Below are 21,948 nucleotides of genomic sequence, written 5' to 3' on the forward strand. Positions count from 1 at the left end.
ATGCATTACGGAAGGCACCAGAGTTGGTTAACAAATCCACAAACAGGACGATCGTCAATGAAATACCACTAGGTTAGTTTAGCTATCAAACCCATTTACGACTTACGTTCGCTTACGTTGTGAGCAGGTCTGATTTCTCCGATCACCGCCGATTCTCGGGACCGACGGGAGGTCGCGTGTGTGACCACGATCACATGATGTGACAGCAACAGCCACCGCCAGAGCGGCTAGAACCGTAGAACGCCACTGGTCTACTAACGACAATTGTTTTTTTTTTTGCACAATGATATTTTGCTTTGTGTGTCGCAATTTATCTGAGACAGAAAGGTGGTGGCCAGAGCTTGACCATTACCTTTCTCCTGCCCTCCACCTTCCTCTCTCTGCTGCCAGCTCTTCGAAATCGACCAATGCCCCACAGGAAAGGTGTACAGTTCGGCAGTTTTACCACCTTTCCTATTCCGTGCCATGGGCTAGTAGATCCTAATCACGTTCCGAGATTCATACCTCGCCATCGTACACGCTTTCCTACTCAATCTATCCTACGGAAGGTTCAAGCACAGGCTGCGCGGCTTCACGAGACTCCTGGTACGCGTTGGTCTGCTTTATCTGTAGCAATTATTGACAAGCATGGTACAGCGTTCGGATCATCCTTAACAAATTGCTCTCGATCGTATCCGTACCCCCGTCGGGGTTCAACGGTGGCATCATTGTACAAGCCATGGTCGGAGTCTCACCACCGGCATGCTTCCAGTTCGGGATCGCGTCAGACACATCGACGCGCTGCATTCTCCTTCGGAAAGGTCAAGTTAAATGCCGATGGAGAGCCATGGATTGATCCTCAAGGGGGATGGCAACCTCCCCCGAACCCGTGGTTAGAGCCGGAGCAAGAGTCAAATGTTCAGGCAGGCACCTCCGACGACAACAATTGGGAATGGGACCAGAACGAGAAAAGGTGGACCAATCCGCGAGGACGGTGGCATAATACTCGGAATGGCTGGCAGTGGCAGTGGAATCAAACCTCAGGTAGTAGTCATGAACCAGCGACTCAGCCAACCCTGCATCTCACTCCTGTCGAACTATCTCCTCTCCCGGTCGTCGCGACAAGACCTTCTCATCGAAAGAGAGCTTCTCTCGATCTAAAATCTTCCCAGCCGGTAGAACTCTTCAATGTGACCCCACACAAGTCCAAATCCTCGTCAAAGGAGCGGCCCAAAAGTGACTCGTTTGACCTCAGAAGCCTTGCTTCCTCACTTCTTCAGGCCCCTTCCTACCAGCTTCACACGGACCTGATGACTGTTCAACCGCTTCTCTGGTCCATCCTCGATGTGCCTTCCCAAAGAACAGTGTCTCTGCTCTCATGTATTAGTTCCGGAGCTGGTCCAAGGCTCGACGTACCGACATGCCTGGGCGCGACGGAAGTCGTCGTACATTCACACCCTAGGTTCTCCAAGATACACTTCGAACACTCTCCCACGATACAAGAACTGCTCGAAGGAATACGTGGCTACTTCTATGCCAGGATCAGCAAGAAGAGAACGAAGACTTTGACTATGGACGATCGGAACACGATTTTCGCTGCCAAGTCCAAGCGTATGTTTCTGCGCGGCTCTGGAGAGGTTGAGGATGATTTAAGAGTCGATTTATTGGACGGTTACGTGATGTTCAATGGCCTGAAGGTGCTGAGCCACGACGTGAGTGGAAAGGTAGAGGATGGCATTGGAACTTCGAAGAGAGAAACGATGGGATTGGCATATGACTTATCAGAGATGAGCTGGCACCATTCTCTTACGACTATCACGATATTCAAGGCATAATTGTATTTCTAGAAATTTAACAATATCTCTCATCTATAGATTCGGGTATAACTATCTATTTAATGCTTAGAAGATACCTTTGTTTACCTACGACTCAAATCATGATTTAGCTTAGCAAGAATGAGTGAATGGTATGAGCAATTGATCGCATGCAGAAATTAAAGTATACTAGCATCCGAGCAGGTGTCCTTGATTATCTGGTACAATACTAGCCAGACCATGCCTTCGAACATCCACACTGCAGCGATTTTTCATCATCTTCGAAATGGATCGTCGAACGTATAGAGGAAATAGCTAATTTCGAGGAAGAGGAGCAGATGTAACAGACGGGAAGCGATATTGTTCCTGCGCGCAATTGATGAACAGTTTCGAAAAAACGAACGCCTTGAGGAAGTTCCGGATTGGCGCCGAGAGAACACGGAGACACGGCGTCGAGGTCGTCTTTCCTGCTAGATGGAGTGCCTAGGTAGTCTACCTCGAAAAGTTGTTCGTTACTTTGATACTGAGATAGGCGAGACGAGATGACAGAGGCTAGACAGCAGCGGAGGCGAAGGGCGATGTGATGCATTTTTATTCCTTCTTCAAGTCGCTCAAGTTGTTCTCCAGCAAACGCGTCTTTCAGCAAATCTGCTCTGAGCGAGGCGCAAGAATCATCTTGGATTTCTGTTTCTGCTTCTCGTGTGTGAGGCTTGTAGGATGTGCTAGATGTCGCCAGCGACATGGTGGGGTGCTTTGAATATCATTAGCACGAAAGAAACTCAGACACTCAGAGCGGGGAAAGTACTTACTATAGCTTCTTAGAGTGCGCTGTAGAGTGTTCGGTTGCCAGAGGAGTCGTAGTTGGAGTGAGAGCAGAGAAACTTCCCAATTTGGGTCCATAACTGCAAGTGACGTATATTCGCCTCGTAGCATGATACAAAGGCTATTATCTATCTGAAATTTCTACCAGACTTTAGTCCCGCTAGGTGGTATTTAAATCAGCGAGGTTTGATGCGGAAAGTACAACGTGTATATTGCCCTTGCCTCTCTGACTGCATATATGAAACATGATCCATCTCGACCCATGTCCGCCCTTGAATCAATACCTTTAACGCCCGAAAAGAAAGGAGAGAGTAGGCCACCTGGAGCTTCAAGTTCCAAGTGCGTTTGCATTGGTAGACAAAAATGTTATCAATAAACTGAGAAAATCGCTATGAGTTTTCAAGAAGAGAGAAAAGAACTATCAGCTGTACCTTTCTCGCCTACTGTCATTTTGCCATCCTTCCTCAATTCTGAGAATGCTGGATGTACCTTGAAGTCTTCCACCGTCACATAAGAGGAAGTCAGATCTGTGATGGCATATTCGTACGGTTCTCTCGTTAAGAGAACGCAGAACATTCGGAGCCTCGGAAAGCTGCGTAGTGATGTCTGTAAACGTTCCCATGCCACGGAGTGGTCACCGAGTTCGTAGAGAAGGTAGTCTCCGTCAATGACTATGGTTATGTTTTCAAGAGTATTGTCAGCTATGCAATCAAATGTGTCATGCAAGACGGTCAGTAGTTCGAGGACGGCGCCGCGGAAGGGATAAACCTCGAGGCTACGTAGCCTGAGATTTGGAATGAGCGACATGAGGACATCTACGAGAGGAATTAGCCGTAAGTATCTCAAGAAGAAAACAAACACACCACGTGGAAGTCCATCTAGAAGACACAGACTCTGGAGAGTAGACTCATTCAAGCCTATCAATTCCACGAGAGAATGTATACCATCCTCGCTTAGACCATCCACAAAATGTATATCCAGATGACGTAAACCGTTGATACGGAGCAATGTGCCGTTTATGAGGCTGGCAATCACCATATGACCCATATGAATGACAAGACGTCGAAGAGGCGGCTGAAGAGTCAGATGGGAGGGAGTTTCAACGTTCTCTTCAAAAACAGCGGCTGGCCCACTACCGATCAATGACAGATCCTCTAACTTGGGCACGGAAGATACCAATTCCATGATCTTTCCGACATGAGGAAAGGCGACGTCACGGAGGAAGAGTCTGGTCATAGTGTCACTCTGGGGTAGAACGGCGTCTGGTGCTATACCACAGAAACACTTCGCGTCTATCGACAACGACCTCAACTTGTGGAGGCGGCGAACGACGGAGAAGATAGGCCCGACGTTTGTGTCAACCTCCAAGAGTGCAGTTCTAGCAGGAACCCGAAGTCGGAGGTTCCTTACCATGTCTACGAGCCGAGGGTTAGCACCGATGAAGTCAACAAAGTTATCAACAGTGTGAATTCTTCGAGGGACGGGTAAAAAACTGAGAAGCTTGTACACGGGAACGTAAGCAGATTCAAGGATGATGTCGAACCCAGAGAACAAAGCATCTTGTGCAATGCACGACCACGAGCGGCAAACTATTGCACAAGAGCTTAAGGTTTCTACATCATTGCATTTCAGAAGCTCGTGGAAAACGCCGACGACGATATCTTCAGGCAGCTGTCCCGGATTGAGGAATGTTTCTTGCATGTCCATCAGTCTACGGCATCAACAGTCAGTGTGTATATAATCGAAATAAAAACATTGTGGACGAACCCTCAGAGCGCAATCATGCCAGTTCGCTGTGGTCGCCGCAGTGACGGCGAGTGTGTTCGGACTCCGGACCGAACTACCGTCACCTTGGTAAAGAGCACAGCCACTCGCGCACCGCGGCCCGGCTTCTCCCTTAACACCAACATGAACCCAGACAAGTAAGCTAACTTTCTTCCCAAAAAAAAAGCGAATCTTCTAGCAAGAAGTTTCAAAGTAACGGCGCATTATAAAAATTTCAACTCTAATCTACCCTTTCAATTCATTCAGCGCTCTGACAACCACCTCTGCAGCCACATGAACAACCAACTGATCGCTGTATGCGACGTTCTTCAACACGGCCTGGAATTTGTCGCTATGCCATCTCAGGAGCTCTGTGCGAAGTCGTTTCTTGCGCGATATCCAGTGTGCTGGAGCAAGGTACTTGGGATCATTGAAAAAAGCTGTCACTGCTTCGGAAGTGACAGCGTCTGCGGATTGGGGGTGATGCAGCGTCGGCCAGGGAATATCGTTGAAGAGAATGTTTGTTTTCGTCTTCCAAGCAGCTCCAGAAGACCAACCGTCTTCATACGACTTGTAGCGCAGTTCTTTAAGGCGCTCTCTTTCCTCCGCCTGTTTCTGCTGTCTTTCCTTTGATTCCTTCTCCTTTCTCTGTCGCTCATTCTCGAAAGTTTGTCGCCTGTTATCCTGGGCCCGGTCTTGCGCGCGCCTTCGGGTATCGTCCTCCCTTCGGCTCTGCTGGGATTCGTAGTACTTCTTGTCTCCATCGAAACAGTTGTACCACTGCTGTCGAGCATAAGCTTTCTCGTCACGTCTCTTCGCGTCTTCTTCTTGTTGCTGTTGTTGTTGGTACCACCCTTGCCCTGCTCGCTCGTCCCTGAATGTATCTTCAGCCCGTTTCCTAGTCTCCTCTTTTGCGCGTCGCATTTCGTCCTCCTCAAACACCTTCAAGCGGTGCTTTATGTCCCGTTTCTCTTTTGCAGTATAGTCGCTGATGAATTCCTCGTGTGCGTGTGTTCGTTTAAGGAGCTCTTGAGGTGACCACTCTGGATGCCTTGCAACTTCCTCTTTGAACTTGCTGTTGCGATAGCGAATCCTCTCTTTGAGTCTTCTGTCTTCTAAAAACTCCTGATGCAAGTACTCGGAAGATTTGCTCTCGAACCCATGGGTGTAGGTACCGTCATGCATGTTCTGCTGCCAATATCTTTCGTGTGCTCGCTTGAGAGACTCAAGCCTTTCTTTGATAAACTTCTCTTGACCGGCGACATATTCCTTAATGTAGGCGGCGTGTTCGTATTGACGGGCGAGGAGTTCTTCCTGGGTCCAGGACGGGTGCCACTTGACCTCGTCTTTGAACTTCTTGTTGCGATAGTACACTCTTTGCTGGAGTCTTTTATATTCGTCGAGCCTCTCGTGCTCGTATTCGGCTGATGGCGAGTATGAAGACGAGGACTGGGTGTAGTAAGACATTAGAGCGAAGGATCGAGATAGGCGGCAAGAATGAGGCAACTCATTATCAGTGGCTCCTACTTCTTGAAGATCGATGAGCTTCGATCTGATTCGATACGAGTTTAGTGCCACCCGAGAAGCTTTTCAGAGGTGAACGTGACCAAAATTGGCAGTATACCTTTGATGTCATAGCTTTTGTGAGTTTTTGGATTGATATCCCTGGCAGTCACTTACAGCGCCGCCCGACTATTTATATTTGATGATGTTGAGCCGCTCATGCTGATTCACGGAAATTGACTTTCGTCACAATTTCAATATCAGTGAATGCTGGGTATCTAACCCGGCTGTAAAGCTCCTTATACGAGAGTCGACCAATGCAAGCATCGACATATGCACTATCCACTGGGGTCTGCAAGAACCCAGGTTCCTTACCAAAACATACTTGAAGCCTTTGGGCCAGAAAGGGTAAATCATTGCCTATTGAAAATGCACTAATACACGCGAACGCCCGCAACCACACCGACAACTATAGTACAAGATAGCATTTGGTCCCACCTCGACCATCTATTTCGCCTTTCAAGTTCGCTATCCAAGAAATAAACACTCTTCTTTACGGCCATAACCATTACTGGTACTGAGCCTTCAGTTCATTCAACACCCTAACAACCACTTCAGCGGCATCGTATACATCCTGGCGATCCCCGTCTACCACGCTTTTCACCACCGGACTAAACTTGTCAGTGTGCCACCTCAAGAGTTCCATATGGAACCGTTTTTTGGGCGACAGCCAATGCTTTTCGGCGATATACTTCGGATCCGTGAAGAAAGACCGTACGACTGCCGGAGTCACGGCCGCTGGATGAGTAGCATCGAACAACGTGGGCCAGGGAATGTCGCTGAAGCGCAGGCCTTCCTTTGTCTGAGTCTTCAGCTTCAACTTGGACCATTCTTCATCGTACATCTTGTATCGCTTCTCAATAAGCTGGGAACCCTGCTCTCGCTCCTTCTCCTTTTCCTTCGCTTGAGCCCTTCTACGCGCTTCTTTATATTTCTGCCACCGTCTTCGCGCATTTTCCTCCTCTGTGCGTTTCCTCTCATCCTCTTCAGCACGTCTCCTCTTCTCCTCTTCCAGACGTCTTCTTATCTCCTCCAAGCCTTTCCTCTTCTCTTCCTCTTCGTTTTTCCGCCGCAGTTCGCTGATCCATTCCCACCATGCCTTAAGCCGCTCTTCTTCGGTTTGTCGCTGTCTGGATCCTGAACCTCCTCTTTTATAAAAGCGCGATCCCCCGTTCGCCTCCCGCTGCCCTTGTTCTCGCGCTTTCTCTTGTTCGGCCCTTTGCTTCAGCGGCTCTAGACGACGCGAGATGAGCTCCCGCTGCTCTCGGATGTACTGGGCGATGAACGCGTCGTGGTCGCGCGTCTTTGCAAAGTACTCCTTATCCGTCCACTGAGGATTGCACTGCGTCTCGAGTCTGAACTTTCGATTGCGGTAATAAACGCGTCCCTTGAGACGGCGCTCTTCCAAGAACGCCTCTCTTTCATACTCAGCGCAATACGTGGAACAGGACATTGGTGAGAGAAAGAACCCTAAGGTTGGGGCGTTTGAGTTTAGATAGGATGACCAAGCGTGGGATGGAACAAGGCAGGTCCGGATGAAGAAAACACGCTTTTATTCGGCTGGCAAGTTATCCTGTATTTCATTCGCTGATAAGACGCAGGCATCGGGACGCATTCCGATGTGGCGTTTCATTAGTTCGTCTTCAATTACTCGTCCCTACAGATCGGATGACAGGTCATTTGCCATTTTTTAAAGGGTAAATATCGGATGGAAACGCCATAGACGTCTGACTTGAAGAACCCAGTAGTTTGAAATCTTACTGTCGGACCCGGGGGCAATTGGAAGTCTAAATATCATCCAGATCAAGTACATCGACACTAGAACGAGAAACGCGAACAATACAGGACCATAACTCCACGAACTACAAGGAGGTAAAGTAAATCAAGACGTATACGACATTGTAGAAGAAATTACGAAAGAAGATGGGGTTTATCTGTCATGCCAGTGCATTGTGTTCTAGGTCCCGACCTCTAGCCTAGAGGTCGGGACCTAGTAGAAATAAAATGTTTACTGAACTTTATGCTTGCGACCCCCATACGAAACAAACATAATCTCCCTAGCGACCGTGGCTGGAAGCAGTTTCTGGATAGACAGCGTCATCATTTCTCTCCAGTCCAAGTCTTTCGTCGATCTGAACACGCTCAAATCAATCACGAAAGACTGGATAGTAGGATGCGCAGCGATAACGACATCCAGGCGCATCCATATGCCTTCACCGTCAATCATGATGTGTCCGTCCGTCAAGCGGGTTGAGAGAAGAGAGACGGTCAGCGTAATCTCTTGTAGGGTGGGCGCACGGCGGAAAATGTTTGAAGCTATCCAACCCAGTAGCGATCGATTGGGGCTTTCATAATAAATGCTGATGGAGCGGAGACGGGGTAAGGAAGGAAGGGAGGGATTGGATTGGGAGATAGAGCCATGCTGCCCTAGACTGAACCCGCGTTCTTGAGAAATAACGTGGTTTGAGCAATCAAATGAATGGTATCGGGTAATGTTAGCACTTACTGAAAATATTCAGCTCCAGTCTTTCAATCGATCTTGCAACGGGCGTCATAATGGCCGCTACAAAGCGATGGACATTCGGCGATGTGACTGCTAGAGTGAGATTACGGAGATGGTGTAGATCGAAAGGAAATCGGTGGCAAGAGTTTTCCATCACGGCTTGCAATATATACCAGTTGAAGTAGGCACTGATATCCAAGGTCTCGATACATGGACCGGAAACATAAAGATTATGCTTCAGTTCCATATTATCCTGCTCCCCCGAAGCCCTGATACTGATGTTTTCGCCAAGCTTCAACGTCCGAAGCCGTGGATGACAATTCAGCAACGCGCATAGGTCATCTATGTCGTAGAACTCGACATCCCGAATCTCGATTGATGTCAGGGAAGGTGGTAGCGAGGAATAGGGAAACCTATATATTTTGCCATAATCGAAGAGGCGGAGACTGCGCAGGTTTACCATGCCTGAAAGAATAGAGCGTAGACCCCATACTTCTCGTTCCGCCACATTCGAAGACCTGTCGCTTTGCGCGAGATGAAGGGACCGGACGAGTGATGGAATATGAGGGGAAGCTTCACAAATGACGAGAAACCGCATGTAATGTCGGGTATTGAGGAGGGAAACATCATGGAACAGATGGTACTGAGATCGAAAGCGAAAAGCTCGTGCGACAAGTGCACAGGATTTCAAAGACTTGATGGGATTTGACGAGAGTAGCAGCGATGTCTCATGCTGGCTGACGATGTCGATGATTTTCTCGATGAGCTCTTGAGGTAGTTCGACCATGATGGATTGTTGAGATGTTACACGGCATGCCGAACACAGGTTTGTGCACTGCCGATCCGGCACAGACCGTTCTACTTTTGTTCTTTGTGTGTAGTAGTACGTTTTAGTGGAAAAATAAACAGATACAATGATGCTGCACTACGAACACGAGAAAAGCTGGCTCATAGACTGTAGACAGTCCATAAATAACGCCGATGCCCTCGAATATCTAGTCTCTGATATGGACTGTAATCTATAGATAACAGAAAATCACAGTCAGATAACGATAAATCTACGGGAAAAGGAGAATTCAAACCTAGCCTAGCGACAGGAGGATTTCCTCTACTTCAACCTCTGACGTAACCTCTGAGTCGTTGACAGAAGACCTAGAAATTGAACGTAAAGGCAACAAATGACCTTGACGTCCAATGGCTCCGGCGCTACGACGACGACTGTGCTTCAAAGATAACGCAGATTAGTGGTGACGAGAGAATTCGCGAAGGGAAAAGGAAGGTATGAAAGAGACAGAGCAGTAGAGGGAGAAAGCTTAGTCATGCCCTTCCTGGAAAGAGGGTAGTTCTCCTTCTCTGAGACCATGAGCGAATCCCTCTTCTTTTTCTTCGAGACTCTGATATTACGGCCTGATGGTCGAGGAAATCGTCTGTAGTATTCCGCCACAACTTCATACGGAATGAAAGAATATTCCTTTGAAATCCTGGTATGCACGGAGCGTGTCGATTCCTTCTTGAAGATGAATTGAGAAAGTATATAGGGTATCTCATCTTGTGATGCAACACGGATTCCCTTGTACAAGAGGGCGTCGACGTCCGGGGAATAAGTGAAATATCGGTCCTGCAAACTAGGCTCAACAAAGAAGTCAATCCGCGAAGAAGGCACGCGCTGGAGATGCAAGCGGAGTCTGAGATAGTTTGTAGAGGTCATGACGCCAGATGAAGTTGGAGACTGCAGAGCGTATTCGTCCAAGAAGTCATTTAAATCGGGAGAATTGGAAAGCAAAGTTTGTTCGCCTTTCATTGTGGAATGCTTTTGCCTAGGCGGTTGAATAGATGTACTAGATGTTGAAGTGTTCCGTCGTGTTTGAGCTCGGCGACTGGACATTTTGAAAGTAACGCTATATCCAATATAGATATGCATGAGCAGTACAACAATTATCTGAATATCTGACCGCTGGAGGACGTAGAAGTCACAGTGAAGGAGGTATCCGCGGAGGTTGCGACGGTAGTGATGGTAAGAAGGAAGGAAGCCGACTTGCCGTTCGGCGATCGGAAGTTGAACCTGATTTGGGCATCAACGCCCACCCGATCCGCGCTGCCGGCTTTCTCTCTTTTTCTTCAAAATCGCCTTGAAAGTCCAGCCTTCCTTCCTTCGTGTTACGCACCTTTCGGTACGTGTACTGAAGGCTTTTGATGCGATTAAAAATTTAAGCCTACCGCAAGCTCTATCCTGGGTCTTTGGCTCCCAATCACTTTTCACTTTGATCAGCCAATGATCTGGGCGATAATTATCATCATGGGATCTCTTTCTCTCAGCCGGGACCCTTCGGAGAGATCCCTGGGATAAGGTTATGTCAAGACTTCATGCCAGCCATGAGTAAACCCAGAAAGAGGATCTCATCAGTTCCCCGAAACTAGAGCCTTTTGTGTTTTTGACTCGTACCATTCCAATCACAGGCGGCAATCAGACGAAAATATCCGCTTTCTTTCATACTGTGGATGTGGCTGATCACATGTCCCAACATGTGTTCTTTCACTTGCTATGCAAGTATGATGCCTTTGTGGATTATCAGTGATGCCTTTCTTCTCCCTACTAGAGCAGAGGATCGTTGGCCATATAAATGCTTGAGTATGTCTCGTATCTTTATTTCCCATTCACATTGACTACAACATGTCGTCTTCTTCCCAGCCCTCATCAGTAATATTCACTCGGGGCAAAAAGCGCACCCTTGATGCTTCGGGTAGCCCCGATAGAAGTCAAAAGCGACCAAGAGTCAATAGAAATGTTTTTCCATTGACAGACACCAGGATGCCTTCGGACGTGTTCTTTCTGGTACGCTTCATCATAATGACTTTCCTTAACCTATGAGCGCTTAATCTATTGTCTCCAGATTTTCTCTAACTTGGATCCCTGGAGCCTACTTCAGACAGTCCGCACAAACAAATATCTACGGGATCTTCTCCTTCGCGAAGAGCAGGCCAAAAATCTGTGGCGGACTGTTCTATACAATGTACCGGATTCGCCTGAAAAACCTGCGGGCATTTCTGAGCCGCGATATGCCAGCCTTTTCTTCGACAAACATTGCGAGGTAGATTTCATTAATTTTCTGCCTCTTACAAACCTGAATATCCTGCTAATATTGTATCCAGTTTTGTCTCCGTACCACGACTCTTGTCCAATGGGCATTAGGCATTCGTTGCTGTTCAAAATGCCTAAATACCAACAAAGTGCAAAGTAATAAACTCCTCATAAACAGGATTTCGCAACTCACGTTAGATTTCTTAAGGTTTACGACAAATCACCCTCCGCTAGAGCTGATGCCAATTGTTCCATACGAATATGTTACGCAACAAGGTACCTAAAGACCTCTTCATTATGCATTTCAAGTACTGAATGAAAGCAGGTTCAGGCTTGGCTAAATTCTATCATGTTCCCACTTTGGAGCGACTGAAGAAGGAAAGAAAAAAGCTTCGGAATCGATCAGTCGCCGCCTTGAGTAAATGGGTCCAAAAACAAAGTGATATCACACTTGCTAAGCTTCAGGTACTTCCAAAAGCTACTATTCTGTTTTAATTCAGACGGTTAACGATACGTTTAGCATGCTAAAGAATACAAGAAATGGGATGAGAAACGACAAGCAGCCCGAGAGGCCCAGCTTGTTTCCATCCGCAAGGAGAGACTCGACGAGTAAGCACCTTATTGCTTTCCATCTTTCCTCGATTAATCGCCCGTCAATAGGATCATCAAGCGTCTAAGGGCTCTTGGCTGGGGCTATCAAATCGACAGAATGTCTCTCGCGCGATTGACTTCACACAAACTGATCGCACGAGCTCAACCGCTGACTGATCAAAGTAGGCGACACTCACTGATCCATTGCATATGGCTTACCCATTCTACATATTAGACTGGGAAAAGATGCAGCCACACCTGGTCGAATTCAGTGGAAGAGATAAAACGATCCAGTCGTATCTGCGGATATGGGGTGAAGGGTCAATTCTCTGCGGTGAAAGCTACGAAGGTGAAGTATTGGGAGTTGGACGGAAGTAAAGGCAGTATATGGGCCTTTCGAGGCAGATTGCGGTGACCTCTACGGCGGTGATGGATGGAAACGGTGTGAAAGTCACCGGATCGACGGCCAGGAGTATGTTTGAACCCATTTGACTCGCTCCGAGTCGATCGGACGGGGAACTGAACACCGTTTATTCGACAGTTCACAGGAAGTATATACATACTAAACACTGTAAATATATAACTATAACTTACGGTTCTGTTATAATAATAAGTTATCTACGTTCCAACAACCCGTGGCCATCAAACAGGCGACGCGACACTTAAAACATGTATCGCGGATCCATATCCTCTAACTGGCTTTCTGTCGCCGTACACATAAGCATTGGCAGTGCCGTTGACACTTTCTCGTTCTTTTTCATCGCCTCCTCAATGCCCCTCTTTATCCTCTCGATCCTATCATAATTTAGCGGTTGCATCACTTCGTTCTTTGCGAGTTCTCTCAACTTTTCATCATATTCCCTCCATTGCTGAGCACGCCACTCCTGAATTTGTTCCCTCCCAACCATCTGCAAATGTCGACTCTTCAATTTCAGCTGTCTCCCTGGATACGCTGGTGATACTAGTTCTGGATTGGACTTTGAGATTCGCTCTGCGAGTCGAATACGTTCGGCTAGTTGGGCTGCTTCTGGTGTTGAGGTTTTGAAGAAAGGTGCTGTACGCCGCCTCTTGACAGGGCTATCCAACGGTGAGGATTGCTTCGCGTTTGGTGAGAGTCGTGGGGACGGCGTCGATACCGTAACTCTTCTGATTTGCCCGCTGATGGTATCCCCATCGGCGTTGCGCGCTGATGGCTTTTTCTGCAACTTTAAAAAAGAGGCACCATCAGAGTGGATTTTAACGTTGTTCGGGAGCTGTTGATTTGTTGATGATCTTGGAGAAAACGAATGCATGAACATGTTGATAGGGGACAACACTGGCGATTGAGGAGACTCTGGTACTTCTTTGGTAGGACTTGAACCTCGTCTTGTTCGTTGCTTTGAAGGTTGCCGAGAAATGGACAACGCCACTAAGGGTCGTTGAGGAGTGATGGGATCAATTGAATGTACATGAGGCTTCGCCGTCGTCGGGGTTTTGAGAGGATCTTTATCTTGCATAACATTTTGAATTTCAAGCAAAGGAATTTCGGACTGTGCTTCTTGAGGCTCACGCTTGAGATGGTTCAAAATCATCATCATCATCCCATTTCATATCACCTCCCCCGAACAGAAAATGAGCCGTACGTCCACGTTCATCTGCTGAATCATCCGACGAATCATCATCAGACGGCTCATCCAGTATCGGCTTCCTTCCGCGGAAGGTATAAGCCGGCCTTGAAGGAGGTAAACGAGAGGACGAAGCTACTGGAGGCGGAGTTGGACGTTGAGGTATAGATGGTTGGGCTTTCGGTTCAGGTTCTTCAAATCTTGGCCTTTTGGCAGGGCGTTCAGCGGACGACGGAGACGGATCGAGTGCATGTTTGACCGCAGTGAAGGATGAGGTGGGAGAAGGAAGCTGAGGATGTTGCGAAAGTTGGGGCGGGGTAAATCGCGTTATTGGTTCTGGAGGCGATGACGGAGGTAGGGGTGAAGAGTTGACCTGTGATTCCACCAGCTGGATTCCTGCCTGATGCGCAAAGAGCCGATGAGCAGTTTTGCCTCGCTCATCATCTGCATCTGAACTGGAATCGTAGCCCTGAGATTCTTCTTCCACGTGTATAGGATTGATTGCCTGCAGTGGCGGTAGTCCCAGCCATGATCTCAGCACTTCTAACTTCCGTCGTTTCCCGCGACCATCCGCCCATTTGTTCGCAGCCTCTTCGGCTTGGTCTCCCACCAGGTTCTTATGGGCAACATCAACTCCGTCTTCATCATGGATAGGTCGCTCAGAGGACGTATGTCATGATCACCTGCAGGCGTCGAAGACTCGCGGCTAGAAAGGCAGCTGGAGAAGACATTACGGATTCCAGTCCAGTCAAGACCATTCAGGGAAGGATCAAGAGTATTCGGAATGATGGTCTTCGGGCGGAAAAGTGAAACAAATCGCTGTAGCTCTGGCAAAGGGCGAGTGACGAGCGAGAGGCACCAGCTGCAGTCCATAATTAGTAGATGTTATATGGAGACAGTATCAGAGGCCCACCAAACAAGTTACAGGTTCCTCTTGTTCCACGATGCGTAGCCTAGTGTTATGCTGGTACGCAGTCCATTGTTCCTCGTTCATCGTACTCACGGGATTGATGTATACCACTGGGTTCCCACTCGTGCTTACAGCAAGGGGACGATTTGCAGGGACATCAACGTATTCGCACCGTTCAAATCGCTCACATGCGTGGAAACGAGTCGAGCCTGCATCGCGTGTGCAAATCGAGCGTAGTAGGGGATCGTTCGCGAGATGCGAATAAATCGCATGTTTGTACCTGTCCATATGAATGCGAGAATCAAATGCACGAGCGACAGCTTTCAGGACGTCCTCATAGCCCCAAGTCCAGGAATTGATGAAAAAGTGGGTCGATTCCGGTAAAAGCTGCATAAGGGCGACGAGACTATCGACAGCATTTTCCTATTTTTGCTGAGTCTAGGTCATAATGTTGGGAAAAAGTACACACCTTGGTGGGAACCTCCTCAATATTCATTACGCAGGCAGTGTCGAGATATATTGCTTCGAGTGGTTTAATTATGTTGCTCCTTGTGCCTCCGGAGGTTGAAAAATAAGGCTGCAAAAATGGATTGCGCTTCAACGATTCCAGAAACCAAGACTCTGCACGAATGTCCCCTGTATGAAGAACGGCTCCTTTTGTGCCTTCGATGAGATACCTGCAAATGCTTTAGGGACACCTTCGTGGGAATTATTGGAGGTAAACACACATAACCGAGCCCGGACAATGATTTGCGTCAATTGCAGTGACGGTTACCGAGTTTTCGGCATCAAGCTCAATATGAACAGGGCTGTTGAGGGGCATAACTTTCTGCGGAGATTTCGCCACCGTCAGCCAGCTCAGGGATAGAGCACAATGCACTCACCAACAAGTCCCTAGAGCCTTGGTGGTACACCTCACCGTCCTTGCCAACCAGGGGGTCAATTTTCAGATGTCCATACGTTCTCAGTTTCTCCGCCCGCAACTCGGCACCGTGTAGAGCACGCTCTTTGTATACTTCGTGCCTTAGCAGCATTTCCTTCGAGTCGTGTGAACAGTAAATCAGTTTCTCCAAATCCCCTCGCTTGCAACCCTACAATATGGTCCGAGTGGGTGTGGGTGAGAAGATAAAGCTTGAGCTCGTCGGTCATCCTTCGGTGTCGTGAATTCGTCGACGCGTATGGTAGGGTATTCAACCAGAAATGAGTTGTAGGCGTTCCGGGTGGCATTGCGCGCAGCCAGGGGATACTCGACGCGCTGAGGGACGTCGTCGTGAATGATGAGTCGAGATTCGGAATCCGCCGAACGACGGTTCCGTGACCACGTGATCGCAGCTATTTCAATTGACCGCCACGCGCCACTCGGCTTTCCTTTTCCGGACGCTCTTTTTGTTCTTTGAGGGTACATTATTTTTTTGTGGGAGGGCTGGTATCATATACGCGACTAAGCTTGTCATCTTCAAAGGTAAGCGAAAACCACTCGGCGTGTCCAACTTCTCACGTCGCAAGCTGACTTACAGTAATCGCTGAGAGGATGATTACTTACTTGTTCTAGGTATACTACCCTACTGCCATGTTCGCAGTTACGCACTATGCGAGTTCCTTCAATATCCTTATCTCTAACCCACCAACACCCCCAGAACCTTGTCATGGTAGACTTTTTCCCTTTGAGTTTGGCAGTTTACTCCGTGTCAACATAACGCCCGTCTCATCATTGCCGGCTTCCCCACAGAATAAACCTTATCTTAATATAAGTACAATATTGGTCACGCTCCTCACTAGAAGACGACATTGACAAGCGCGACGAAATTATTGAAGACTCCGGGCCTTATTTTGGACGGAGCGATTCATGTGATCTTCGTTCGACGTTATCCCACCCGCATATTGCTATGCAAAATCATTTCCTCCAAGCTGAAGGTAGGTTAGATCCCATCTCGAACTTTTTGTTTCCAAAGAATTCCGATATTAATTTCTTTCTTTGCCGGTGGCCTAACAGTAGATGAAAGAGTTCCCCGAAAGAAAATATGTCAGCAAAAGTCGTCGAAGTCTCGGACATTAGTTCTTTCTTTGCTTACCCCCGTGCCTGTAAGAGCCACAACTTTGGTCGAAGGCCACGGAAAATCGGCTGGTTACTTATTATCAGAACTTGAGCAACGAAGGACATCAGAAATTCCTCTTCAATACTAGTTGGGACGTTAACATTTGGAATCGCATGTCGCAATTTTCTTTTTCGACGTCTGAATCGCGGTAGTTCACAAGTTATTTCATGTCTTCTTTGCCTGCCCTTTGTAAGACCATCACCGGTGCGCTTTCCGTCTTTCTCACAGATAATATTGGTACCGACGCCCATTCAAATCGCCAAGAGAAACCGCATCAGCAGACAGTGAGTGAGAAATAATGAAAATATTTCCGACCTTCGACATCTACACGATGCAGGCCCGACTCCCGAATGTGTGATGTACCACTTTCTGGAATCACCCTTCTCCTTCACCCCATTCAGGTGTCAAAGCATCGTCCATTATCAAAGACTTGACATGAGAATGTAATAAGCGTGTCCTTGTACTCTATTTTGAGCTTTCCATACTAGATGCATCCACCACAGAAAGATATCTTCCCAGGTGCTGCCACAGGCCTGCTTCCGAGAAGCAACGAAGTCGGTCTGATCAACAGAGAGTCACAGCAATTCACCCTTCTATTCGAAAATAATACATTTGTAGCAACGAAAACAGATAGCAGATAGCGAGTACGTATACAATAAACCAAAAGAAACGCGATTGATCATCATGCATCAGTGCATCAAGCGCCACCATCCCGACTTAGAATACTCCCGATGCTTAGTTTGCCTTTGCTAGTGCTCCCAACCCTCTCTCCGCGCTCGCGTTCACTCAATTGAATAACGCTTGGCCCTCTTAGTGGCGCCAACTGAATCTTCCCTTCTGCAGGCGGCGGCGGCGGCGCGGGAGAGTAATCCGCTGGCCTACTGCTACTGTACTCTCTCGTCGCGCTGGTTGGGGTCGGATACTCCGCTGCACTACCACTGCCACTTGCACTAGCATTGGAAGGACTTCCACTCCAGACACCAGCACTTGCTGGAGTGCCCCACGACTCTCTGTGTTGAGGTGGTGGATAGTAATGCTGGTGTTGGTGCTGGTATTGTGGAGGTGGGGGCGGAGGGGGTGGGTGCTGTCTCGGGTCATACGGAGTATCGTAATAATACTGGTGTGGTGCCTGCGGCGGAGGCGGAGGCGGATAATCGTATCTTGGAGGATAATAATGTGGTGGATGTTGATGTGCATAGGGATCATAGGCACCCGGAGGAGCCGATTGAGGTGGTGGCGCTTGCTGATGAGGCGGAGGTGGGTGCTGGCTAGGCGGCGGAGGCGGCGGCGGTCCTCCCCAACCTTGATAACCCGCAGCATATTGGTACGGTTGGGGCTGCGAATATCCGTAAGGCGGCGCGTAGTGGTGATCATAATGGGGTGGTGGAGGCGGTGGGTGATAGGTACGAGAATCGTAGGTCTCATGGGTCGGGGGAGGTACATGACCAGCAGGGGAGGGCGGTGGAACATGAGATCCTGGCGGGGGCGAAATATGTGCAGTTGCAGGTGCCGGAGCGACTGCAACAGGAGGAGATGTTGAAGGCGCAGCGTGCGTGGAAGATGTGACGTGCGTAGCACCAGACGGAGTCGGGAGATGAGTTGCGCCTACTGGAGGCGGAATATGGGTAGCACCTGGCGGGGGTGGAATATGCTGGGGGCCTTGGGGAGGTGGGATGCTGGAACCGCTAGTCGAAACCGGTGGCGCTGCAGTATACGTTGCTCCAGGAGGCGGCGGAATCGATACATTGTTTCCATCCAAAGAAGGATCGATATTTGACTGGGATTGCGAAGGTTGGTACGAGTTCCATTGCGACGAAGGAGGCGGCGGCGGGCCAAGAGGTTGCTGTTGATACGCGCTGTACCCGGCCGGCTCTGCACCATCTTTGGTCCTTTTCTGCCTCTTCTTCGATGAATGTTTCCCTCGTCTTCCGTCATCGGATGCAGTCGTCTTCTTCGTCATCCTCTTGATCGGATTCTTGCCTACTCGTGTCCAATACCGTGGTCGGCCGCTTCCGAACTCGAATGTCCTTGCGAATACGAATTTTGATTCCCTGGTCAGCTAGAGAACAAGACAAGGGGGTAGATTCTGATGAGAACATGAGAAACGATGAACACCCCCGGCAACAAAACGGCTCACCCTCCATTCCCGGGAACTTTTTGGCGGTATAGACATAGAATGGCGCAGAGTATATAGACTTGCAATGTCGTACATTATTTCTGGAGAGAGGAGTTCAGCACGTGTTCGAAGACGGTTGTTAGCGAAGAAGAAAACGATGCTTGGGAAACCCGACGCATTCAAACTATTCATACAGGCAGGTTTCCGACTTAGTGGTACAAAGATACCGACCAACCAATCTCTTGTGAGTTAGACCATATGGACTCACCCTACGACTTCGAACAGACTCAGCTTGAGTCGGTAACTACCTTCTGTTCGGACGCTGAGGTCAGGAAACACAAAGAATCCCGCGTCTTCGTTGTTCCGCTGAGGATCCTTGAGGTGATACAAGGAAGAAACTACAGACCCCGTCGTACATCGCGTCTTGCCATCCTACTAGCAGGTTAGTTAACAAATCTAAGAGGGTAGATGTTTTCGGCCTTGCTTTTAACCAATGTAACTCCGCATCATCGTCTGGCTTCGCTAAACTCGCGAACATGAAGTAATAAGGATTTTGTAGAAAACTCTGGGCATAACTGCCGCCGCTGGGTGAAGCCGGCCGGCCATCGGAACCTGAGGCGTGTTGTTGGTGTCGTCGTGGATCGATGACGCGCAGCTGAACGATTGGTGGTGGATCGATTGGCCGTCTGTCAGCTGTGCAACGTAGTTTAGTATCATGATTTCTCATCACAGATAGCAGCAAGGCTACCTTTGCCACCAACACCGCACATCCGCGCCTGCTTCGGCTCCTGGCGTACTACCAAATCGTACTCCCTGTCGTATACAATGGGATATGGAGGACCATCAGGGTATTTGAGGAGCATGAAGGAAGGATACAATCAGCACAACGTTTCGAACAAGGAAAGTTAATATGCATGCGCCTGTCCGAGTCCAAGGACTCGGACTCCGGATCATGTACAATGACTCCCGGTAGGCAATCGCGTCTATCGAAGGAAGGGTAGACTCACAGGCGGTCCCGCTCCTGTGCATAGTGCGACGGCGGCGGTAACGTCGACATCGTGCTCGTCATCGTGGGCGTTAGTGGTAGAGATGAATGATTTTTTTGCAATATGTTCAGAACCAAATTGTTTGTGTAGGGACCAAATATATTTGCTCCGCTTCTTTTTTGTGCTCAACACAACTAAATTAGGCAAATTACCAACACGTGGTGGACCTAACCAATCTGTTGGGTCCAGAGACCCAGGTCCGTGGGCTTGGTACAGATCTTATTCTTTGCTCGTTTCTTATTTTACTGGGCTTTCTTTCTAGTCCATAGATTCCCATCGGATCCAATTGCTGGAATCCGGCAGGCCGGATGACGGTACTTGCTACGTTACTATCGTTTCAATCGGATTCTGTAGATTCGAAAATTTCCCAACTGGCGTACCAAAATGTGTGGTCCTCCGGATTTCTTCATGCATTCAATAAGAAAATCCAGGAATTGGCCAGCGGAGGAATTAGAATTTTATCGTTACACGATAGTCAGCCCCAGGTACGAGCAGGTACAAGCCGTCAACCAAGTATTTATACTCTTCGCTTCCAGCGCATCTGTTCAATTTGATGATGCAACGGCCACTCTCTGCCCCAAGATGTTGGATCATGATGCGGATGTCCGGGTTCTGTTTTGCTAAATGAGATCATATCAACCTACATACTTGTCCATGACGCCGCGAATGCAAACGTTGATGATAGTGACTGTACTGACTATTCTGATTCTGAATGTTTCAAGATTAACGTAAGTGACCCTGTTTCCGCCCCCGCTGACAGTGATCCCTGACCAAGAACAGGACTTGCATCTAGATGGAACCGGGTTCGCATCGTCTTCATTCTTGGACATACAGCCCCAGCTTCCAAGGTGACGGGTGCCGGACAGTGCGAACAAGAGACCGTCACTCCAGGAAACCGGACCAAAATCGCAGACTTGGCTATATCGATCAACTACTTCACAATCCGGACTTTCCTTTTCTGCATGGCTCGTTATAGAATTCTGGACATGTTCACCTCACAATGGTTCCCCGAGTCTCGGAGTCAGTATAGCGGACGTGTCGAAGCCGCAAAATAGCCCTTTGGGGGGATGGCTGTATTGGATTCATCCAGGTATGCTGACCTTGTGTACGGCAACGGGATGTGCTGATTGTATTCACGGAATCAGATTTTCATCAAACTATATGAACACCGTTAGGCGTATTTCTCTTTTGCGGCTTGTCGTAAATCGCGTGGACTTATGAATTACCTCCTCATTCCATGATTGTGAACTTTGGGGAGTGAAATTCATTAAAATTGACCCGCGAAGCGTTTGATGGTGCAACGTGTTGGAAGCACGCGAACTTGCATACTTGAGCGTAAGCAACCGCCAGCTGCACTATTGGTACGCCGCACAACAGCTAAGGCAGCTTTTCGATACCTCAAGGTTGCGAGAGAGAACCAAGTTTTCTCTTCGCTTTATACGAGCTTTCTCAGGCTTGCCTTGCTTCCTTGCGATTATGCTTCAGCGATATATTATATTAATGCCTGCGGCGAAGTGACTAGGAAAGGCGACTGTCACTTTTGACGGTCCTTCGATTCCACATGTTCAGTAGATTACTCCACGAGATGATCCTGAGAGCGAAGGTGTCGAAAACATGCGTATCTCTTCGAAAGCACAATTGAAAGGTAAGTCACCGTCTGCTCCCGTGGAAAATACCGAGTGAACTGAAAACAGCAGGCGAGGGCCTTGCAGCTGCAAGAGATGACTTGCGTCAACTGTTGGATGGCTGTCACGTATAATCAGATTCGCGTGTGTCCATCGTGAAGACAGCGCAGGAGGCTCAAATTCTTGTTCTTGTAATCTCCGGTTCGTTGACCGTCAAAGATGATTTTCCTTTACCGGCCCGCATAAATGATGCATTCCCTGTGGGATGGGAAAATGATTAACATCTCTGCTGTATCATCAATGTTGAACAGTGCTAATGCCCATGCCGTCTCGTCTATTGGTTGACATTCTTGGTCAACCATTCCTTCTGCACCGTTTCCCAAGTCACGGCCCTGTTCTGATACGAATCAATTTGGCCCGTGGGTAAAATTTAGAC

The 21,948-nt window shown here is 48.4% G+C and overlaps 10 protein-coding genes across 10 annotated transcripts; 3 read left to right on the forward strand and 7 right to left on the reverse strand.

Moving 5' to 3' along the window:
* Positions 1–385: 385 nt before the first annotated feature.
* EV420DRAFT_1745520 (uncharacterized protein) lies at positions 386–1,814 on the forward strand (the record flags this gene model as incomplete). The annotated part of the gene is made up of 2 exons (XM_060480135.1): positions 386–585; positions 613–1,814. Exons 1-2 carry the CDS (start codon positions 408–410, stop codon positions 1,812–1,814), a joined length of 1,380 nt encoding a protein of 459 aa, XP_060334425.1. The 5' UTR covers positions 386–407.
* An 857-nt stretch (positions 1,815–2,671) lies between these two features.
* EV420DRAFT_1521924 (uncharacterized protein) lies at positions 2,672–4,429 on the reverse strand. The gene is made up of 4 exons (XM_060472238.1): positions 4,383–4,429; positions 3,479–4,326; positions 3,047–3,430; positions 2,672–2,992 (listed from the first exon to the last, which is right to left on the reverse strand). Exons 2-4 carry the CDS (start codon positions 4,320–4,322, stop codon positions 2,985–2,987), a joined length of 1,236 nt encoding a protein of 411 aa, XP_060334426.1. The 5' UTR covers positions 4,323–4,326; positions 4,383–4,429; the 3' UTR covers positions 2,672–2,984.
* Positions 4,430–4,558: 129 nt separating this feature from the next.
* Positions 4,559–5,947, reverse strand: EV420DRAFT_1521925 (uncharacterized protein). The gene has a single exon (XM_060472239.1). The coding sequence runs from the start codon at positions 5,844–5,846 to the stop codon at positions 4,626–4,628; it is 1,221 nt and encodes a 406-aa protein (XP_060334427.1). The 5' UTR covers positions 5,847–5,947; the 3' UTR covers positions 4,559–4,625.
* A 331-nt stretch (positions 5,948–6,278) lies between these two features.
* On the reverse strand, positions 6,279–7,470 carry EV420DRAFT_1521926 (uncharacterized protein). Its single transcript, XM_060472240.1, has one exon. It carries the CDS (start codon positions 7,393–7,395, stop codon positions 6,451–6,453), a length of 945 nt encoding a protein of 314 aa, XP_060334428.1. The 5' UTR covers positions 7,396–7,470; the 3' UTR covers positions 6,279–6,450.
* A 382-nt stretch (positions 7,471–7,852) lies between these two features.
* EV420DRAFT_1146884 (uncharacterized protein) lies at positions 7,853–9,528 on the reverse strand. The gene is made up of 3 exons (XM_060466066.1): position 9,528; positions 8,449–9,464; positions 7,853–8,387 (listed from the first exon to the last, which is right to left on the reverse strand). The coding sequence occupies exons 2-3, from the start codon at positions 9,230–9,232 to the stop codon at positions 7,951–7,953; spliced, it is 1,221 nt and encodes a 406-aa protein (XP_060334429.1). The 5' UTR covers positions 9,233–9,464; position 9,528; the 3' UTR covers positions 7,853–7,950.
* Positions 9,420–10,479, reverse strand: EV420DRAFT_1146874 (uncharacterized protein). The gene is made up of 3 exons (XM_060466065.1): positions 10,398–10,479; positions 9,528–10,343; positions 9,420–9,464 (listed from the first exon to the last, which is right to left on the reverse strand). Exon 2 carries the CDS (start codon positions 10,328–10,330, stop codon positions 9,671–9,673), a length of 660 nt encoding a protein of 219 aa, XP_060334430.1. The 5' UTR covers positions 10,331–10,343; positions 10,398–10,479; the 3' UTR covers positions 9,420–9,464; positions 9,528–9,670.
* A 479-nt stretch (positions 10,480–10,958) lies between these two features.
* EV420DRAFT_1146894 (uncharacterized protein) lies at positions 10,959–12,635 on the forward strand. The gene is made up of 9 exons (XM_060466067.1): positions 10,959–11,074; positions 11,135–11,278; positions 11,337–11,534; positions 11,596–11,675; positions 11,733–11,800; positions 11,850–11,989; positions 12,045–12,133; positions 12,185–12,297; positions 12,351–12,635. Exons 2-9 carry the CDS (start codon positions 11,255–11,257, stop codon positions 12,491–12,493), a joined length of 855 nt encoding a protein of 284 aa, XP_060334431.1. The 5' UTR covers positions 10,959–11,074; positions 11,135–11,254; the 3' UTR covers positions 12,494–12,635.
* A 74-nt stretch (positions 12,636–12,709) lies between these two features.
* Positions 12,710–15,884, reverse strand: EV420DRAFT_1521937 (uncharacterized protein; the record flags this gene model as incomplete). The annotated part of the gene is given in 19 exon segments (XM_060472241.1): positions 12,710–12,903; positions 12,937–12,999; positions 13,021–13,050; positions 13,078–13,212; positions 13,252–13,320; positions 13,357–13,387; positions 13,412–13,491; positions 13,525–13,665; positions 13,711–13,854; positions 13,876–14,008; positions 14,093–14,199; positions 14,287–14,546; positions 14,566–14,581; positions 14,633–15,052; positions 15,099–15,306; positions 15,358–15,458; positions 15,514–15,696; positions 15,725–15,760; positions 15,804–15,884. Coding segments are annotated over 19 exon segments (2,364 nt in total), but the record flags the coding sequence as incomplete, so codon positions are not given.
* A 1,221-nt stretch (positions 15,885–17,105) lies between these two features.
* Positions 17,106–19,966, reverse strand: EV420DRAFT_1521942 (velvet factor-domain-containing protein). The gene is made up of 7 exons (XM_060472242.1): positions 19,849–19,966; positions 19,590–19,654; positions 19,326–19,534; positions 19,110–19,273; positions 18,863–18,942; positions 18,723–18,811; positions 17,106–18,673 (listed from the first exon to the last, which is right to left on the reverse strand). Exons 1-7 carry the CDS (start codon positions 19,908–19,910, stop codon positions 17,423–17,425), a joined length of 1,920 nt encoding a protein of 639 aa, XP_060334433.1. The 5' UTR covers positions 19,911–19,966; the 3' UTR covers positions 17,106–17,422.
* A 575-nt stretch (positions 19,967–20,541) lies between these two features.
* EV420DRAFT_1476738 (uncharacterized protein) lies at positions 20,542–21,793 on the forward strand (the record flags this gene model as incomplete). The annotated part of the gene is made up of 6 exons (XM_060469353.1): positions 20,542–20,615; positions 20,681–20,907; positions 20,943–20,977; positions 21,174–21,248; positions 21,460–21,532; positions 21,651–21,793. 6 exons carry the CDS (start codon positions 20,542–20,544, stop codon positions 21,791–21,793), a joined length of 627 nt encoding a protein of 208 aa, XP_060334434.1.
* Positions 21,794–21,948: the final 155 nt, after the last annotated feature.

This window comes from Desarmillaria tabescens, assembly GCF_030435595.1.
Source record: "Desarmillaria tabescens strain CCBAS 213 chromosome Unknown EV420scaffold_8, whole genome shotgun sequence".
NCBI lineage: Eukaryota > Fungi > Basidiomycota > Agaricomycetes > Agaricales > Physalacriaceae > Desarmillaria > Desarmillaria tabescens.

Coding starts and splice junctions, on each gene's coding strand:
- EV420DRAFT_1521924 (XM_060472238.1), bottom strand. CDS start 4,322: ATGGACATGCAAGAAACATTCCTCAATCCGGGACAGCTGCCTGAAGAT. Junction 3,431..3,478: donor TCTAGATGGACTTCCACGTG/GTGTGTTTGTTT, acceptor TTCCTCTCGTAG/ATGTCCTCATGTCGCTCATT.
- EV420DRAFT_1521925 (XM_060472239.1), bottom strand. CDS start 5,846: ATGTCTTACTACACCCAGTCCTCGTCTTCATACTCGCCATCAGCCGAA.
- EV420DRAFT_1521926 (XM_060472240.1), bottom strand. CDS start 7,395: ATGTCCTGTTCCACGTATTGCGCTGAGTATGAAAGAGAGGCGTTCTTG.
- EV420DRAFT_1146884 (XM_060466066.1), bottom strand. CDS start 9,232: ATGGTCGAACTACCTCAAGAGCTCATCGAGAAAATCATCGACATCGTC. Junction 8,388..8,448: donor ACTGGAGCTGAATATTTTCA/GTAAGTGCTAAC, acceptor TTATTTCTCAAG/AACGCGGGTTCAGTCTAGGG.
- EV420DRAFT_1146874 (XM_060466065.1), bottom strand. CDS start 10,330: ATGTCCAGTCGCCGAGCTCAAACACGACGGAACACTTCAACATCTAGT.
- EV420DRAFT_1146894 (XM_060466067.1), top strand. CDS start 11,255: ATGCCTTCGGACGTGTTCTTTCTG. Junction 11,279..11,336: donor CTTCGGACGTGTTCTTTCTG/GTACGCTTCATC, acceptor TATTGTCTCCAG/ATTTTCTCTAACTTGGATCC. Junction 11,676..11,732: donor TGCCTAAATACCAACAAAGT/GCAAAGTAATAA, acceptor AGATTTCTTAAG/GTTTACGACAAATCACCCTC.
- EV420DRAFT_1521942 (XM_060472242.1), bottom strand. CDS start 19,910: ATGACGAGCACGATGTCGACGTTACCGCCGCCGTCGCACTATGCACAG. Junction 18,943..19,109: donor AGTCTGTTCGAAGTCGTAGG/GTGAGTCCATAT, acceptor TCCTCTCTCCAG/AAATAATGTACGACATTGCA. Junction 18,812..18,862: donor AAAGTTCCCGGGAATGGAGG/GTGAGCCGTTTT, acceptor TGTTCTCATCAG/AATCTACCCCCTTGTCTTGT.